The 19,508-nt window shown below is 39.5% G+C and overlaps 1 protein-coding gene across 2 annotated transcripts in view; it reads left to right on the top strand.

Moving 5' to 3' along the window:
* The window catches only part of LOC128693320 (transcription factor SOX-8), a 98,369-nt gene extending 85,206 nt beyond the window's left edge, over window positions 1-13,163 (top strand). For both annotated transcript variants that reach the window (XM_053782941.2, XM_053782940.2), the window contains exons 3-4: window positions 7,621-7,818; window positions 8,821-13,163. In XM_053782941.2, coding sequence (XP_053638916.1) covers window positions 7,621-7,818; window positions 8,821-9,532 — 910 coding nt within the window. In that variant the 3' untranslated portion in view covers window positions 9,533-13,163. The remainder of the gene's footprint in view (window positions 1-7,620; window positions 7,819-8,820) is intronic.
* The last annotated feature ends 6,345 nt before the right edge of the window (window positions 13,164-19,508 follow it).

Here is a 19,508-nt window from a genome sequence, read left to right as displayed (position 1 = left end):
GGTTTTTTTTATTTTTTTTCCAAATGCCTCCTTAACTCTATTATAGCGGTTTAGCTATGACAGATGATCCTCCTGGTCTAAATCCAAGCTGGTTTTAGTTGTGTAGGTTATCCTGTTCCATAAAGCTCCAGAGTTTTTATTAGAAACCTTTCTTACAAAAATAGGCTTAGGGCCTTGCATTTGAACTCTGGTAAGACGTAGAAGTAGGAGAAATATGTCTGATGTGTAAATATGGAAAACAAGAATAAATATAGTTGGAAAATTTAAATTTAGAAACATACTGGTATAGAAGTAGAGTAGTAGATGATTGGAACAAACTCCCAGGCAGCGTCGCCGAGGCAAAAACTTTGGGTAGTTTTAAATATAAGTTGGGCTTGTATTTGAATAGGAGTGAATTACATCTGCCTACTTCGGCCTACTGGCCGAAGTAGGCAGATGTAGGTAGTGTTCCTTCGATACCGACAATATGGCTGAAAGTCGACAAGTGCATATACGTGGAACATCTTTATTGGAATGACCAAGTTCCAAGGACCGAAATATTCCCAATAAAGATGTCCTAGGTGTGTGTGTGTGTGTGTGTGTGTGTGTGTGTGTGTGTGTGTGTGTGTGTGTGTGTGTGTGTGTGTGTGTGTGTGTGTGTGTGTGTGTGTGTGTCCTTTCGTTGGCGTGATTTTTTTTTATTAAAAGTTACTTAGGGGGAGAGAGAGAGAGAATATTGTTCATTACTAAATGAGCTACTGATAATTTATAGGTTTTTTTTTTTCCACTATTGAGGCTAGGCTGGGCCAGACACTCGCGCTATAGCTTGTAGCCAATAGGCCAATAGGCCTGCTGCAGTGTTCTTTCTTACGGTCTAATCCTAAAAGTTTTTTAAACACATCGGCCGTCTCCCACCGAGGCAGGGTTACCCAAAGAAACTTTCACCATCATTCACACACTCACTATCTTTGCAGAGGCGCTATGAAATTATTGTAAACTTATCTAAAATATATTTAGTTGGATTAGGCTAAATTAAATTGAGCTTGTTATAATAGTGTTAGGTAATTTTTCTAAGGTTCTTTTGGAACAAAATTATCAATTTTTACATTAACATAAAAAAAATATCTTTAAACGTAATAAGAGAAAATTTTAGAAAGGATTTAATTTTAAATGAGTTCTTTCTAATTGACCAATTTTACACATTCGACATATATATATATATATATATATATATATATATATATATATTATATATATATATACATATATTATATATATATATATATATATATATATATATATATATATATATATATATATATATATATATATATATATATATATATATATATATATATATATATATATATATATATATTTCAACAAGTCGGTCGTCTCCCACCGAGGCAGGGTGACCCAAAAAAGAAAGAAAATCCCCAAAAAGAAAATACTTTCATCATTCAACACTTTCACCACACTCACACATTATCACTGCTTTTGCAGAGGTGCTCAGAATACAACAGTTTAGAAGTATATACGTATAAAGATACACAACATATCCCTCCAAACTGCCAATATCCCAAACCCCTCCTTTAAAGTGCAGGCATTGTACTTCCCATTTCCAGGACTCAAGTCCGACTATAAGAAAATAACCGGTTTCCCTGAATCCCTTCACTAAATATTACCCTGCTCACACTCCAACAGATCGTCAGGTCCCAAGTATCATTCGTCTCCATTCACTCCTATCTAACACGCTCATGCACGCTTGCTGGAAGTCCAAGCCCCTCGCCCACAAAACCTCCTTTACCCCTTCTTTCCAACCCTTTCGAGTACGACCCCTACCCCTCTTTCCTTCCCCTATAGATTTATATGCTTTCCATGTCAATCTACTTTGATCCATTCTCTCTAAATGACCAAACCACCTCAACAACCCCTCTTCTGCCCTCTGACTAATGCTTTTATTAACTCCACACCTTCTCCTAATTTCCACACTCCGAATTTTCCGCATAATATTTACACCACACATTGCCCTTAGACAGGACATCTCCACTGCCTCCAACCGTCTCCTCGCTGCTGCATTTACCACCCAAGCTTCACATCCATATAAGAGTGTTGGTACTACTATACTTTCATACATTCCCTTCTTTGCCTCCATAGATAACGTTTTTTGACTCCACATATACCTCAACGCACCATTCACCTTTTTTCCCTCATCAATTCTATGATTAACCTCATCCTTCATAAATATATATATATATATATATATATATATATATATATATATTTATATATATATATTATATATATATATATATATATATATATTATATATATTATATATATTTGCATATTTAAAATCTTCTCTAAATCAGTATATTTCCAACGACTGTCATAATTTAATAAATATCAAATTGTTTACCTTGTAAAATGACACAAATCGATATTTATAAGGGAAATTTTTTGTTGTTGTTCCTAATATTTTAGCATCTAAAAAGCACCAATGTAAAATCAGTTGGAAATCGTCAGTTTTTGTTTATAATTTACTGATACAATTATTCTATAATTCGGAAATTGCCACACAATTACATTATTTAGGCGCCATTAATCATCAGCCAATCAGTTAGCTCTAAACTTCCCGCAAAAACGTGTTGAGAATTTTGGCGCGCGCGGCAGGGAGGACACCATTATCTTCTGTTTTTGGCGGGAACCATGATCCTCACTTGTTTTTGTCTTACTTTTTTGCGAATGTAAAAGGCACGCGAAGATATTCTTCTTCTGATGTAGCACTTTCTGGCCGATAAGTGTGGAAAACACGTTAGGAGAATATGTAGAGAAGTAAACAGAGTTAAAAAGAATAAGCGTTTAAAACTCAGCGCCTCAAATTACACACAGTTCACGTAAATTATATTGGGGGAGGGAACGGGGTGAAAAAAATGTTTTACCGAGTGCTGCATATACCTTTGAAGAGTTTCGAGTTTCACAACGATTCCTTATTTTTTCACAACTTTATAAAGGGAAAACATGACGAGAAGAGATACAATTGTTTACAAAGATATGTTAAAAGATTCTTAAGGTGAAGACGATTCATCCCTCCACAACACACCTCAATATTTACAACATACACCACACAGCTTACAACATTCACAGTAACTCTCAACAACAGTCATAGGCAAAGCCTAGGTAACTAAACAACCCACGAGAGAGGCTATTATCCTGGAGATCTGACGAGTCACTGCGATAATACTCAACAAGACACGATACTTCCCTAACTAGGTTGCTCACGCCTCAACCCCGCTGGTTGTGGAGGTGGCACAGGTTTACCGAGCCCACGAGAGGGATGAGTGGTAACTGGTGTTGACAATGGAAGGAATATAGCCATTTACAACAGAAAGCAGGAATGTATCATTATTGAAATGTAGTACATTCATTTTCAAATTAATGCCAAAAATTTTCATTTCTCAAAAATTTTAGGCGATGCTGTAACATACACTTGATTTACATTTAAAATTACAAATCATTACTGCATTAAATGATTATTGTTCAGCAGTCTTTAAATGCCTTTGAAATTTTTAATTAATCACCATTAATCAGTCGGTTAATTCTCAACTCTTGTTACTTATTAAAATGAATTTACGCTACTCAGACTTACTTTCTCTTGAGCTCAGCTGATATTGTGACAATAATGATAAAGCCAGTTGCAGGTAAAACTGAAATGTTTCTTTTTGTTATTCGTATTTTTTTTTTTACACTTGTGGGTTCACACGCATACTCTAATATTTTAATGTTATTAAATGGCAACGAATAACAGATCAGTTTATATTTGTCGTGAACTTGTGAAGTAACGGAGGATGGCAGGGACAGACTCTTCACAGAGTAAAACAACGGTCTTAAGAATGGAAAGTTAAGGCTCCCATTCATCCGCGGTCTACGATTCTCTAACCATCTATTGCAGATGTAAGAAATTTTGTTGGAACAAAGTTACGAAAATTGGCCGGAAAAAGTGCGGTGATATGTAATGGTGATATTTGCCTGCGGGTGGGTGGTAGCAGCAGCTGCTGCAGCCTGGTCGACCAAGCAGTCCGCGATGAAGTCTGACCTCGGACTGGGATTGAAGAGTAGATAAAAGATCAGTCTCTGGTGACATGGTCCTCAGATAACTTGATAGATGGAAACCAAACAAACCACCCGGCCCTAACGAGCTGTTTTCAAGGGTTGTAAAGGAATCTGAAGAGGAACTTAGCGAACCAGCAGCTAGTCTCCAACAAATCACTACAAAGGGGTATCGTACCGGATAAGTAGAAAATAGCAAATGTGATACCCGTTTACATGGAAGAAAATAAGTCCATTGTGGGACAGTTGATGGAATAAATTGCTGATGCAGTTCGAAGCCACATTGAAAAATATAATTTGACCATGAATCTCAAAACGGTTTTATAAAGGAGTGTTTTTTGCCTTACGAATACACTAAACTTTTTCATTATGGTGTTGGAGGCGGTAGAGCGAGATAAAGAATACGATATTGTGTATATGGACTTCTGTAAGGCCTCTAATAGTCCTATTCAGGAGACTGAAATACGAGTCTAATCCTAGTAAAATAAAATAACTGACACTTATAAGCTAAAAAAAATGTAACTCTTAGTCAAAGTGAATGAGAAAAAAAATTAGTTGTGTGGATATTCTTATAATTTTCCTTAATTTATAATGTGTAAATTTGAATAAGAAGTGTATAAAACTGAGGCTTTGATTTGAGCTAGAAATTTCAAGTGAAGAGAAGACGCCATAATTAAAGCGTGCTCTGGTTTGTGCCAGTAGTGAAATTTAATTCGGCAGCATCGAGACCAAAATTGAGCGGATCGGCCTGAATTTGTAATTGGAACCCCATTTAATGTCACCCGCTGAAGAATAGGGACAGGAAATTTACGAAACCACCATAATAGGGTGGTGAGAATGGAAAATGATTCGGCGTCATCGCAGCTCGCCCCAGGGAGGTATGTCATTTACTTAACAGATACTGACTGGCCAGTTAGATTCTATTAGCTAGGTAGGCGTTTGGGTGTGTTCCACCAGCAGTGTCTTCCAGTAATTAAATGGTGTGTTCAGGTTAAATTTTCCGTTCTTTCTATTTGTATAATATGCATGTATCAGTAGTTAGATGATGTGGACCCATCGAACCATTTGTAAGTCACAAACCCAATATACAGTCCACAATCTTATATTTTACCATTATTAATTTTTATATTGTAACATTTTTATAGGCTCGACTTTGTGGGAGGACAAGAGTGTGTGGGGGTCATCGAAGGAGAGGTATGGTGCAGTCTAGTACGGCTAAAATCCCATCTGACTCAGAGGTACAACTAATCTTGGAGAGTTTAATAAATTGTTGCTTAGTTGTAACCTCCCCCCAGTAAATCATGTGGATGAAATAATTTAGTTATGTACCTGTGAACCTCATCCCATAATTTCCCACATTGTGGTCAGCAGAAATTTGAAGCCAAGACAACAGTGCATAAGTGTTCGCAAAAGAGCAAACAAAATTCTTGGCTTCATATACAAAGACATAATTAATAGAAAATTAAGACATGATTGAAGTATACAAATGGAAAACTGGAATAAATAAAGGGGATATAATCAGGGTGTGGGAAATACCTAACCATAACAGGATTCGCTGCAATAGATTGAAGATGGAAAAATTTAGATTTAGAAATTATATAGTTAAGTACTACGTAGCATCACCGAGGCAAGAACATTGGGTAGCTTTACATGAGAGGTTGGACGGGTACATGAGTGAGGGTGGGTGTGAGTTAGACCTATCAGTAGGCTTGTTGCAGTGTTCCGTTGTTCTTGTGTGTTTTAAGTCATTTGTCGTGGCGCTAGCAGGTAGAAGCAAGTCTTAATACATACCTGGAGGTTTACCTGGAGGTTATTCCGGAGATGAACGCCCCCGCGGCCCGGTCCATGACAAGGCCTCCCGGTGGATCAGGGCCTGATCAACCAGGTTGTTACTGCTGGCCGCACGCAGTCCAACGTACGAGCCACAGCCCGGCTGATCCGGCACTGACTTTAGGTATGTCCAGCTCTCTCTTGAAGGCAGCCAGGGGTTTATTGGTAATTCCCCTAATGCTTGATGGGAGGCTGTTGAACAGTCTTGGGCCCCGGACACTTACGGTGTTTTCTCGTTTTCTCTTAGTGTACCAATAGCGCCCCTACTTTTAATTGGGGGTATTTTGCATCGCCTGCCCAGTCTTTTACTTTCGTAGGGAGTGATTTCTGTGTGCAGATTTGGGACCATTCCTTCCAGGATTTTCCAAGTGTAGATGATATATCTCTCTCCTGCGTTCCAACGAGTACAAGTCAAGTGCTTCCAAGCGTTCACATTGTTATTTTGCAATAGTTGCGGTTACTAGTTGCTCTGGTAGAAAGAACTTCACAAAATGGTTTATTAAAATGGCCACCAGTGTCCTACGTTACGAACCTTCATTTTGGGACAGTGAACCTAGGTTCAAGCTCCATTTCCTTTGCATTTTCAAGATATAAAGTTAGGTGGTGTATACCCCCCACACACACACCTCGAATATCAGACTTCTGTAAATCCAAGATAAGCTGCAGAGTACATGATAGGAGAGATAAGCCCCAGTAATCCGGAGATAGCATACATCAGCCGAGGGATGGACGAAGAGCCCTCTGAAAATGCACCACCACCACACTCCTACAGTATTAACAACTAAGAGTCGTTAGTTTAGTGAGAATCCTTGGCTTGGATACAAGGCTGCTCACAATGTTTATACTGCAAGTGGTAGCAGTAACAGCAGCAGCAATAATAGTAGCAGCAGTAGCAATAGTAGCAGCAACAGCAGTAGTAGTAGTAGTAGTAGTGACATTTACTATTATGTCAAGTCATACAACGCCTGGGAAAGGGGAGGTAAAGAGGTTTGCTCTATTGTGGCTAATTTTGAATAAGACCTGTGTAACACTTGGGTAGCTTCATTGCCGAAACGTTTCGCTTGCGCAACAAGCTTTTTCAGTCAAATGCTGGAGACAGTATAAGTATTAACGTGTTGTGCAGGCAAAATACTTGGTCAGTAACGATACCCAAGTGTTGCACATGCGGCTTATTTATGAATTTGTCGGTGTTGTTCACCACCAACACTGGTACTCTTGGCTAATCTCAAGAGGGTGTAAGAGTATTTCCGAGAAGTTGTAGCAATATATCTGTTTATCTTTTATCTCGTATCTGACCCGCTCATTATTACCTCGGCCTGAGGATTACTGACTCCAGCTCTGCTGGAAAAAACACCTTTGAAACTGCCGTAGCTAATGAAGCCATAGTAGAATACTTGACGATATCCTCATCGCCTCCCTGGCCTCTCCCAGATCAGGCTGACAAATTTCACCACCTTATGTATGCTATCCATCTCGTAACACCAAATATGACAGGAGAAGCACAGCTAGCTGTCGTCCCCATAATGTATGCAATTATCATGTAAAAGAGGTAGCAGCACTATGGGTGTTACCACTGTGTATCCCACAGGAGCACAGTGTATCCCACAGTGTAACCCAAAGAATAGGATAGCCACCCACTGCGATTGTATATAATCCTGATTAAAAAAATAACTTCAGTGCCTTTTTTTTTTTTTTTTGCAGGAGCATGACTGAGGAGCAAAAGCGACCGTTCATCGAGCGCGCAGACCACCTGCGCCGCAAGCACAAGCAGGAGTACCCAGACTACAAGTACCAGCCTCGCCGCAGGAAGGAAAACGTCAAGACTGTGAGCAAGCCTTCTCAGGGGCCCATGGCCTCCCATCTCGGGGTTCAGGACCTCTCCGCCAATCACTACGTCAGGTAAATTATTATTATTATTAATATTGTTGTTGTTGTTTAGAACCAGTGGTGCAAGCTAGGATTTTACAGGGTTTAAAAATCTTAAACCGAAAAATTGATCTGTTTACAAACACGATTTTCAAACGTATCTCAAAGTTTTTGAACTGTTGTGTTTTTATGGTCACTGGTCAATATAATACAGTGATAATTAACCATTAATTGAAAAATAAATGCATAAAAAGTATTTGTATCTGGATGGGGGAAGTTTCGCCCCTCCGTGGTTGTTCCCCTGGTTAAAACGCTGAAGGTTAATGCAGCGCCGGGGGGGGGGGAATTTCTCTCCACATACGTATAATCATACTTACCCATTCCTTCCCTATCCCACTCGTCAGCTTCACTCTTTCCCTTCCCACCTTGTCCTCCCCACTCGTCAGTGCTCCTCTTCCCCATCCCACTTTGTCCCCCCCCCACTACTCGTTTGCTCCCCTCATCCACATCCCACCTTGTCCTCTTCACTCGCCAGCGTCCCAGATCCGTCGCTCGGGTGTCATATCCGGCTGGACAGTGAAAGGCCATCCATCAACCGCTTTATTTTCTTTGCTTAGTGCTGCCTGTTTAGCTTCGTTTAATAACAACAATATTGGTGGCTTTCTACCCGGCTCTCACGAGACTCGCCATACATTATTATGATGGGTCATGCATTGCATGGGTAACGGGAGGGCGTATTACGTTCGCTATAAGGGGATGATTGGTCCAATTACTTAGAAAATGAATGTACTCACCTAATTGTGGTTGCAGGGGTCGAGACTCAGCTCCTGTATATGTGTGTGTGTGTGTGTGTGTGTGTGTGTGTGTGTGTGTGTGTGTGTGTGTGTGAGTGAATGAGTGAATGAGTGAATGAGTGAATGAGTGAATGAGTGAGTGAGTGAGTGAGTGAGAGTGAGAGTGAGAGTGAGAGAGAGAGAGAGAGAGAGAGAGAGAAACTCGTACAGTATACTAACATGGTGTTCTCTCCTGCCGCAGCTCCGTCAAGAGCAATGGGTTGGGTCTGAGCCTGCACCCTCTGTCCCCGCCACACTCTCCTTCCGGCCAAGGCAATGCGGTCCGGGGCCACACGGAGGGCCACCTAAGCGAGACAGTCTTCGTGCCAGACTGCCTCGCTGACTCCTTCGAGACCATTGACCGGGCAGAGATGAACAAGTACCTACTTCCTGACCAGGGCTCCACCGGACACTACGTATCCACTGCCGCCCACGCCCCCCACGCCAACCTGCAGCCCATGTCTACCATGTCGTCTATGAACAGCATGACCGCCCCCAGCGGTAGTAGCACCTGCAGCGGCTCCCTCACCTCAGGAGGCTCTGCAACCCACACCTCTCTCCCGCCCCTCAGACTCCTCCCGTCTGCCCCTGTTTATGGAAGTTCAGGTTCTCCTTACTACAGTGGGGGCGCCTCTCCCCAGCCTGGCAGCCACGGCTCTCCGGATATTGCAGGGGATATCGGGGGTGGGGTGCCTTCCGTAGGCGGAATATCCCCCGGAGGCTCTCCAGGATCCCCCGTGGGGGAGTATGTAGAACTTCAGCCACCCCGCGTGCCCAAGGAGGAGCCTCTGCCTCCCCTCACGGCGCCCAAGCCGTCCAACGTCAACCCGTTCCTCCATCAGAACCTGTGTTACCCCACTCAGTCTTATGCCGCCTTCCAGTACCCCTACCCCTACGCCGCCATGTGGCACTGAAACACCACATGGCAATAAATCGTCGCCATGTGCCACTTAAACGATGTCTTGTGGTACTGAACTGTCACGTGGCAAGAAAATGTTGCCTTGTAACACTGAAATGCCGCCGTGTGACACAGAAGCGCCACCATGGGGAACTGAAGCCCCATATGACACCGAAACCCCGTCATGTGACATTGAAACACTCCTCCAACTGTTACTGCTCCAAGGTATATCACTACTACTACTTGGAAAGTATTGTTATCCAGAGAGAGAGAAAAAACTTATCCAAGATGTATCCCTCCCATCCCCCTTTGTTGTGTGTTAAGGTATATTAAGGTATACCACTGTTAACCCTTGAAATGTGCTGCTAAGGTTTACCTAGACAGTGTGAGACAGCTTGTATTGTGAAAAGTGAGATGGGGAGGGGAAGTGTTTAAAGTGTTGGAAAGTGAAGTGTCGCAGTAGAACACAACTGTGTCAAGTGCGGCCACTTGCATGCTCGGAAGTTCTCACAAGTGCGACTTGAACATTTAGCCTCGAATTTGCTAGTGATCTTCAGTGGCCCCGAGTATCTTGAGTTTGTTATTAAGTATTCGAGTGTCACTAAGGCCTCGACCAGTGCCATCCTTAACCAGTGCCAAAACTTCGAAAAGTGCCATCCTTTAAACATAAGGGACCAACTACCACATATTTTTGTACAGTAAGGGTGAATTCCTTCTGTACAGCATTGGGACCAATACACAAATCCCTCAAGGTTTAGGAGAGAATAGTTATTAAAAAAAAGAAAAAAGAAAAAACTTTGCCAATTTAATGTTAAAAATGCTTTATGTAAAAAAAAAAACGGCTTCATTCCAAGAAAATCATTTTTTAGCAGTGTTTAGCAGTAATAAGCATATAAGTATGATGATAATTTTTAAGTTCATTCCAACGGAACTACACAAGCAGATATTTTACAAGCCACTTGGAGAATGTATCAAAAACTTACATGGAAGAGGCCAACATTCCAGCCTAAGACGTAGCGATATACTAGTGATATGCCGTGCCTTAGTCGAGATATACCCTTACATAAATAAAACTAGTGTACTAGCTAGCCTAGTCATGTGACCATGACCGGACGGGCCAAGCAAGCACAACAAGACAGCTGCAGGAGAGAGGGAGGCGGCGCTGGTAACCTTGTCCTCACAAAGAGTAGGAAAAATCTGAGATTTAGGATGTGTCCCTGCCCAACAGAAAATTGTCAAGTGTTCATGCTACGTAGGGAAAATTTTCCCTTGCATTTTCATAATTGTCTGTGTAGCCTGTACACAGACACATGCTTTATTTGACATATTAGTTTATTATTATTAAGCATTCAAGTTGGCTGTGACTGCAGATGTGTTCACTTATTGGCCAAAAGTCAACTTATCAGGGAGCGAGGGCGGTCTCGCGCAAAATTATTCTCACTCGTCAAAATGGAGATGCTGGCAAACATGCTTCCCCCCCCCCCCCACACACAGTTGTGTGAGGTCTGTTCACAAATTTAGCTTAACCTCAAAATATATCAATATAAAATTGCACCGCCATAGTTGATAAATCATACGCTACCGACTACCGCAACTTTTTTTTATTAATTCAAATTGCTTTGTTTCCACAGCTTACTCAGGTCACAGTAAATATGGTTTTCATAGCGTAGGACAGAAGAATTTACATTGTTTCCATAACGTAGGATAAATAGTACAATGTTTCCTAGTGCAAGTCAGAAAGTGCATTGAACTATCACGAAGCAGTGATAACATACGGCCTCCAGTGCGCAACTGCAATGAAGTTAGGGGGAAAAAATCGTAACCTAGTTTGGCATACACATTAACTTTAAGACTTAGTGAACGTTGGTGGAGCATAACAGCTGTGCCTTACCAAGGCCTCACTGGCCATGACTCGCCTATAGTCTGTCATCTCAGATGATGCTTCCCATAAAATATAAATAATTTTCGACCAACTCAATTAAGTCAGCCACATATATAAACGAGATGTGTGCTTGTGTGTACACACATTGAGTTTACTTCTATCCCTATTTTAGGAACTTTAAGCATTATTAAAAGTTGATTTACAGGTGACATGCAGCCTTAATAGACCACAGGCAGTTGATAGACTTTTAAAACTGAACTAATTAGCTTAGGTAGGCATAAGCCACTTAGGAAGCCGTAATGACAAGGTTAGCACTACTGTCATGTCCGAGGAATGAGCCGCCTCCTCTCCTGCAAGACCTGCAAAGGATGCAGTAACCCACCTTCTCTTCAGTATTATGTAGGTCGATGGTTTTAATCAGGCCGTCGGGTTATAAATTTAAGTTTTTCTTGGAAATTCCGATGATATCGCTGGCCAGTCACCGACCGAGCACCATCACAAATAGGCTGTTATGGAGGCGCAGTAGTCAAGAGCTCCAGCGCACAACTTGATATTGCGTGTATCTGGTTTTCTCTTAAGTGTTTTAAGTGAGTCCTCCCAGTTTTTTTAATATTGCAAATGGGTATAACATTCAGCTTCTACAGTATGTATTCAGAAGTCCTTCTGTGGCAGCTACCTACACATTTATTTCTTAAACATTACATTGGTAGTAACGTTCAAAAAAAATCAGTGTTAGAGGCTAAGATTCATGTCATACGCTTGTGTATACATGTCATATACTTGTTCATTGCCATTAATCTCCTATGCTTTCAATGTATTTATTTGATAAAGAGGTACTTTATTGTGAATTGTATGTTTGTGCGTAGTGCTAACCCTACCCATCCTGTTAATTTTGTACTTAGGTCAACCCCGTTTAATTTGTTCTTAGTTCCAGTCCGTCTAGTTCCTAGTTACACCCCCGTCTAATTTGTTCCTATTTGCACCCCTACCCACCCCATTTTTGCTACTCCTACCCACTACTTTTGTAATTTGTACATAGCTCCTTCCCATCTTGTTAGTAAATATTGCCACCTTTACCAATTTTAGTTCGTACTTAGTTCCTCCCCCCCCCCCAGTCTCGCTAGAAACTATCATCCGTCTAGTTTGTACTTAAGTTCCACCTCTAGTCCTGGTGGCGGTGGCTCGCTCTCTCTACATCTAAAAACACTAATATTGATCTGTAGAAACCGATAGTTTTATAAATTAATGAGCGGGTCATCATCTGACAAAGTGCCTTGAGACATTTTCCTGACGAACAAAACATTGCAACCTACTTTTGTTCCCTGTGTTTTTATTGGAACAAAAGTGTGTTGTTTTTAAATGAAACATTTGCTGATATTTAGACAGCAAACTTCCAAATTTTAGTAATTTAATTAAAAAAAATGATCGAACAAACCAGTAGGTTTTAACACTGTAAATACTTAAAAATATTCCTGGATAAGAAGTTTAACAGTGTATTGATATTTATAGAAATATTACTTTCTAGGTATTAAACATTTGTTATTATTTAAACCAAGATGTGCTAGTTAGCTGTGTTAATTGAGCCATGTGGAACATTTCAAAACTTTGAGAACACTTATGTTCTTTGAGGAAGTCGTTTTATACCTAAGAATCAAGATTGTGTATGAAGAACACTAATACTGTATAGGTGGTGTTGTATATTTATGAAGTGTTTGGATGTAAGGTGTGCCTGCTATATAATGCAGAAAATAAACAAGAGTCTTAAGTGGTATCGTTAATCAGTCCTCTCAGTTTACTTGCCACAGGCGACGTCTGGTCCAAGAACATTGTCGCCCACAAAACACTGTCCAAATGGGACACTGCTTATCTTCACTTATTAATTTATGAATGTATAAAAAAAGACAGCGAGGAAAATTACATGTATCTGTTATAATAAAAACATATAATTATACTCGAGATACTGCCACTGGCCATGACACAAGAACACGTTTAATTTTGTGTGTGTGTGTGTGTTTTGCCCCTCGCCACATTTCTGGCAAATATCCTAGCAAATCCATCACAGCACAGATCAATATCGTGAACAAAGTGCGTGCCCAAAGCACAGGGAGGCGGAAAATTAATTCACTAACACAAGAGCGTCTCCTGCAGCAGGAGAGTTGAGCCAGAGGCCCGAGTTGAGCCTCCTTAAAAAATATGGTAATTGGCACTCTTGAGCTTTACAAGAGTTTAGCAACTAAATTGTCTTTTTTCCCAAGTGCTTCACCCTCAATATTTTATATATATATATTATATATATATATATATATATATATATATATATATATATATATTATATATATATATATATATATATATATATATATATATATATATATATATATATATATATATATATATATATATTATATATATATATATATATAGATATATATTATATATATATATATTATATATATATATATATATTATATACGTATATATATATATATATATATTATATATATATATATATTATATATATTATATATATATATATATATATATATATTATTTATATATATAATATATATATATATATATATATATATATATATATATATATATATATATAATGTCGTACCGAATATGTAAAACTGGTCAATTAGCAAGAACTCATTTAAAATTAAGTCCTTTCTAAAATTTTCTTTTATACGTTTAAAGATATATTTTTTTCGCTAATGTTAATGTAACAATTTTTAATTTTGCAACAAAAGAATCTTAGAAAACTTTCCTAACCTTATTATAACAAGAACAATTTATTTTAGCCTAACCCAACTAAATATACTTTAGATTTGTTTACAATAATTTAATACTTAACAAACACAGTGAAATATATTTTTTCCGTTAGGTTCAGAATGAATTTGGCGAAATTTGCATACACAGATTTTCACTTATCCTATATGGCAAGATGAGCGTTGCTATTTAAGCCAAGATCGCAAGTTCTGCCTATTCGGCACGACATTATATATATATATATATATATATATATATATATATATATATATATATATGTCGTGCCGAATAGGCAGAACTTGCCATCTTGGCTTAAATAGCAACGCTCATCTTGCCATATAGGACAAGTGAAAATTTGTGTATGCAATAATTTCGCCAAAATAATTCTGAACTTAACGAAAAAAATATATTTCACTGTGTTTGTTTAGTATTAAATTACTGTAAACAAATCTAAAATATATTTAGTCAGGTTAGGCTAAAATAAATTGCTATTGTTATAATAAGGTTAGGTAAGTTTTCTAAGATTCTTTTGGTGTAAAATTAAAAATTCTTACACTAACATTAATGAAAAAAATATATCTATCTTTAAACATATAAAAGAAAATTTCAGGACTTAATTTTAAATGAGTTCTTGCTAATTAACCAGTTTTATATATTCGGCACGACATATATATATATATATATATATATATATATATATATATATATATATATATACATATATATATACATATACATACATACAAGGAAAGCCCACGAGAGAAAGAAACGTGGAAGAATGGTAGTCTGTATTTCGACCTCAAGCTGAGATTCTCTTCAGCAGAATACACACAAGTGAGGACAGCACACAAGCCTTTGTACTGGTGAGTGAGTGCATATATTAATAATAACAATGGTCTCAGTAGAGATCCTTGCGAAACTACATGTTACACATTCTTATCTTGAAACATCTGCGCCTATCATCACCCTCTGTCTTCTGTTCTAACTGTTAGGTATCCCTTGATCTACTGCATTATATCCGTGCTTTCTGCTTTAATTTGTTAAATCAGTCTCTTGCTTGATTTCCTTGATATCATGGAACTAACGGGCCAGTATGGCAGGACTTATGTTCCCTAAATCGATTATGGGTTTTCCCTGACAAAATGCCTCCTCCTCTCCAGATGTTTAACCCATCTTTTCCTGGTTAGTTCTTTACTAATATTTTGGACAGTATACACATCACTGATACCAGGGTGTGTCTTTTGTATGCCATGCTTGTATATTGGAGACACCTTTACAGTTTTTCAGTTGCTAGACACTTGCCTCCTTGCAGTGTCCATGGTGATACACTGCCAGAGCTTCATAGCTTTTGATGAGCTCGTCTCTTTTAGTGCTTTTATAATTTCCTTCTTTAATATGTGAATTCTATCTAATTTGTTGGCTAGCACTATCTCCCTTGCTCTCAGGCAAGGGAGAAAGTGAATACTTTCTTAATTCATTGCGGCTATCGTTTTGTGGGAGTCTTCCCTCCTCCAGCCTAATTAATTCGACTTTTTCAGTCTCCTTTATGTTGCTGTGTAGTAGATTTGGATCTTAATTGTCCCTTAGTACGTTATTCGTAAATTTATGCCAGTTTTGTTTATCCTTGCGTAGCCATTCCTATTATGCTTGCTTCCCAGTTATCTCTGTGCTGTACTTCTTTCCATGCTATGTTTCTTCCTCCTGGCCTCTCTGCAGCTATGATTGATAGGTAAGACATATGCAACAGTTAGGTATCTTTATTTCGAAACGTTTCGAAATAAAGATACCTAACTGTTGCATGTGTGTCTTACCTAACAACCTGTCGGTACTTTATACCATTTTAATGTTAGCTCTGATTGAACCAAATCTCTGTTTTGCCTTCCCGCACCTGACAGATATAGATAGACCTTGCCTCCACGCACTTTCCAGCGAGGTCCTCCATCAAGTGGACTATACCGACTAGTCAGTTCCGTGTCCCATACATTATCTCTGCACAGTATTCTGTAACCTGGTTCATTACATACATTTCTCTCTTCTCTCCACTGCCACTTCTGCTGAGTATTCACAGCTGAGCACCATGTGGTCACTGGCCCTTAGTGGTAGCCCGTATTCTATTTCACCTGTATCAGGTTCACTCAAGGTGAAAACCAGGTCAAGTTGAGCTGGTTCATTCCTGCCCTCATTCTTGCAGTTTCTTTGATACGTTGTGTCATGAAATTCTCCATTACCGCCTCCATCAGTGTCAGCGTCATTTAGCTTGGAGAAGATAGGAAGGAGCAATGAAGGGAGAGGTTCAACAGAGGGGGGAAGGTAAACTGAAGTAATAGACGAAGGAAGAGAAATGGTCAAAGAGTGAACCTAGAAGAGAAGTGAGGTGGGTTTGAGGGTATTTAGGAATAGATTGCTGACTGTTAATCAAGGTAGTGAAATGTAAGAATAGTGGGAGAGTGTGGGGATGGAAGAAGTCTGGAAAGAAAAAGGCGAGTTAGAGGGTGAAGGAAAGAAATGGGGTTACAAGTTGCTACTCCTGGATGCTTCTTGTTGATTCTCTGAATGTACTAAATCATGTACCTCCACTCGTGCTTCTATGATAGCTTTTCTTTCCTGTTATCTTGTCCCACCATATCTTGGCTGTTTTTCTCTGCTCGTATGTCCAGTCCATCAGCATGTACAATGATAAATGGTTCAGAGAACCGGCAAGTTGATAAATTAGACACATGTGCAACACTAAGGTATCTTTATTGAGCAACTTTTCGCCACACAGTGGCTTCATCAGTCCACACAAAGGAGAATGAAGAACAGGAGTAGTTTGAGGTAATCAGTCCCTCAGCCTTGAGGGACTGATTACCTCGATTCAAAGCTGAGGGACTGATTACTTTAAACTCCTGTTCTTCACCATTCTCCTTTGTATGGACTAATGAAGCCATTGTGTGGCGAAAAGTTTGCTCAATAAAGATATTAGTGTTGCACACGTGTCTAATTTATCAACTTGTCGGTTCTCTGAACCATTTATCTACACTCCTGTCAGACACAGCAACATCTTGGGATCTTAATACAGGGAATTCTTCACTTGCCTAACGTTTAGGCATGACCTACTTCCACGTTTGTATTTGTCAAGTGCGATGCCATGTACGACGACTGCTGCACCTCACCTGTCTACAGTATAGAAACCACTTCTTCGAACATATGCTGTATTCTTTTTAAGAATGACGGACTGATTATATAGACTCAAGGCTGAGGGACTGACTACCTCAAACTACTCCTGTTCTTCGCCATTCTCCTTTGTATGGACTGATGAAGCCACTGTGTGGCGAAACGTTTTCTCAACAGACCTTAGTGCTGCACACGTGTCTAATTTATCAGTATAAATATTCCACTGTACCTGTCCACCTTCCAGAAGTTAAATTCCTGTTTATAACCTGATCATATATTGCTTCCAAATGAAAAATAATTATCAATGGAGGCCATCATTCTCATAGAAGATTCCACTCTGAAAACAGCCATCTCATTGTTTTCCTCCTCTAAACCTCTAATCTGTAGTTAAATCCTCTACCTCCTTTTGTTCACCTTCCCTTCGTTCACTTTTTGTCTCCTCTTGCTGCTCTGGCAATCCAAAAATCAAAGATTTCTGCTGAATAATTCATTGCTGTGTGTGTGTGTGTGTGTGTGTGTGTGTGTGTGTGTGTGTGTGTGTGTGTGTGTGTGTGTGTGTGTGTGTGTGTGTGTGTGTGTGTGTGTGTGTGTGTGTGTGTGTGTGTGTGACTCATTTATCACAGCCTCCTTCACCGTCTCTTGTATTACTGTTGTCGTTGCCTCGTTTTTTATCCCTCAGAGGTTCCATACTCTTACTGTTCCCAGTTCCTCTTCTATTATTTATATTCCTCTTTCATCACATACTCTCATTAACTCGCCATTTTCTCGTATGCGTTTCTCTTCGTTCAATGCATGGTTCCTCATTTTTATTCTTCCTGAATTTCAATTTTTTTTTCTCCCGTTTCCCCATTTAACGTACTCTTTAAACCTTCAATCAAAGAGATCCAATACCTTGTATCTTTCCTCCGACACCTTTCATTATTCATATCTCGCCATTTTTGGCGACACCCTCACGTTTACCTTGTTTTCCTAGCTCAACAAGTTCTCATTTTCTCTATTCTTCTGCACTCCCTACTTAAAGAAAACTTCATCCTGATGACAGTATTAGTGGATGAGACCTTAGCAAGAGAACACAACTCGGAAGGGTCGACCTTGTTTCAAGTCCATTGTTGGGGTGTCCCTCAGTTTCACTGACTTGTGGCACCTCAGATCTGATGGTTCCAATACTATGGGTGCAACCTCCGGAAAGCGTGTCGTCCCGGCTTAGTGGGTGACATTCGAGGATACTGGTGAGCTGGTGGTCTGCAGACAGTAAGTGCCTCTGCCCCATACATGACTGGAAATGTGCTCATAAATAGGGAGGTTTCCTGATGCTTCAGAAGAGTTCTTAATCTAAGGAATTGATCTTGCATAAAACCTGACACTCATTCTCCAGGCACTGCGTTACCTAATAAATTAGCGCTTTCCCTAAAGATTAATCATAACTACCTATATTTCGGCTGCTGCGTGATCCGAGGTAGGTATCCTTGTATTCCATAATCCTAGTCCTTCGTCTCAATGCACGCTATTGGAATAGTTCACCGTGCGGCGTAAGTTGATAATGCAGTTAAATATAAGCGTTGAAGATCTGAAGGGGATTCAGAAGATTCATAAATCATCATATGGAAACTAATAACCATATTTTAATAACAAAATATAAATTACGACACATACGGCCCCAATCTAATTCAAACCTTTAAGAGATATTAATATCCTAAAGTACACAAGCACATTAAGCTTGAAGCTGCTCAGAAGTTGTATTACCAAGTTATTACTCGGACTGAACATGTGGGGCATCTTCCTTATTACAGAATGCATCGTCATTAACATTTTGAAGAAACCCAGAAGAGGCATTTTTTGGTTGAATAAAAAATGAATATCATCGTTTATTAAAATTGGCAAACTGGGACTAACGTCACACAGTGTCAGCGTGAGTCTAGTGTTCAGGACACCACACCAGTGGTGAAAATTTGAAGCTGATGAGATGAGCCATTAATACTCCAGCTATTACAAAGGATTCCAAGTTTGCCAGCACACAAACGAAACTTAACAGGTACTATCCTGGCCCTGAGATGCATCAACAATCAAATATTGAAGCAGTTCAGATTTGCCGGGTCACCAAAATGGAAGAGACCCGGGCCGGGATTACCGGCGAATCAAATAGAATAGCAGTTCAGAAGAGGTACACAAATTTATTTTATGTAAT

Source organism: Cherax quadricarinatus, chromosome 28 (genome assembly GCF_038502225.1).
Source record: "Cherax quadricarinatus isolate ZL_2023a chromosome 28, ASM3850222v1, whole genome shotgun sequence".
NCBI classification, from domain to species: domain Eukaryota; kingdom Metazoa; phylum Arthropoda; class Malacostraca; order Decapoda; family Parastacidae; genus Cherax; species Cherax quadricarinatus.
Note: the sequence above shows the minus strand (reverse complement) of the source record. Positions and strands in the feature narration are given on the sequence as shown.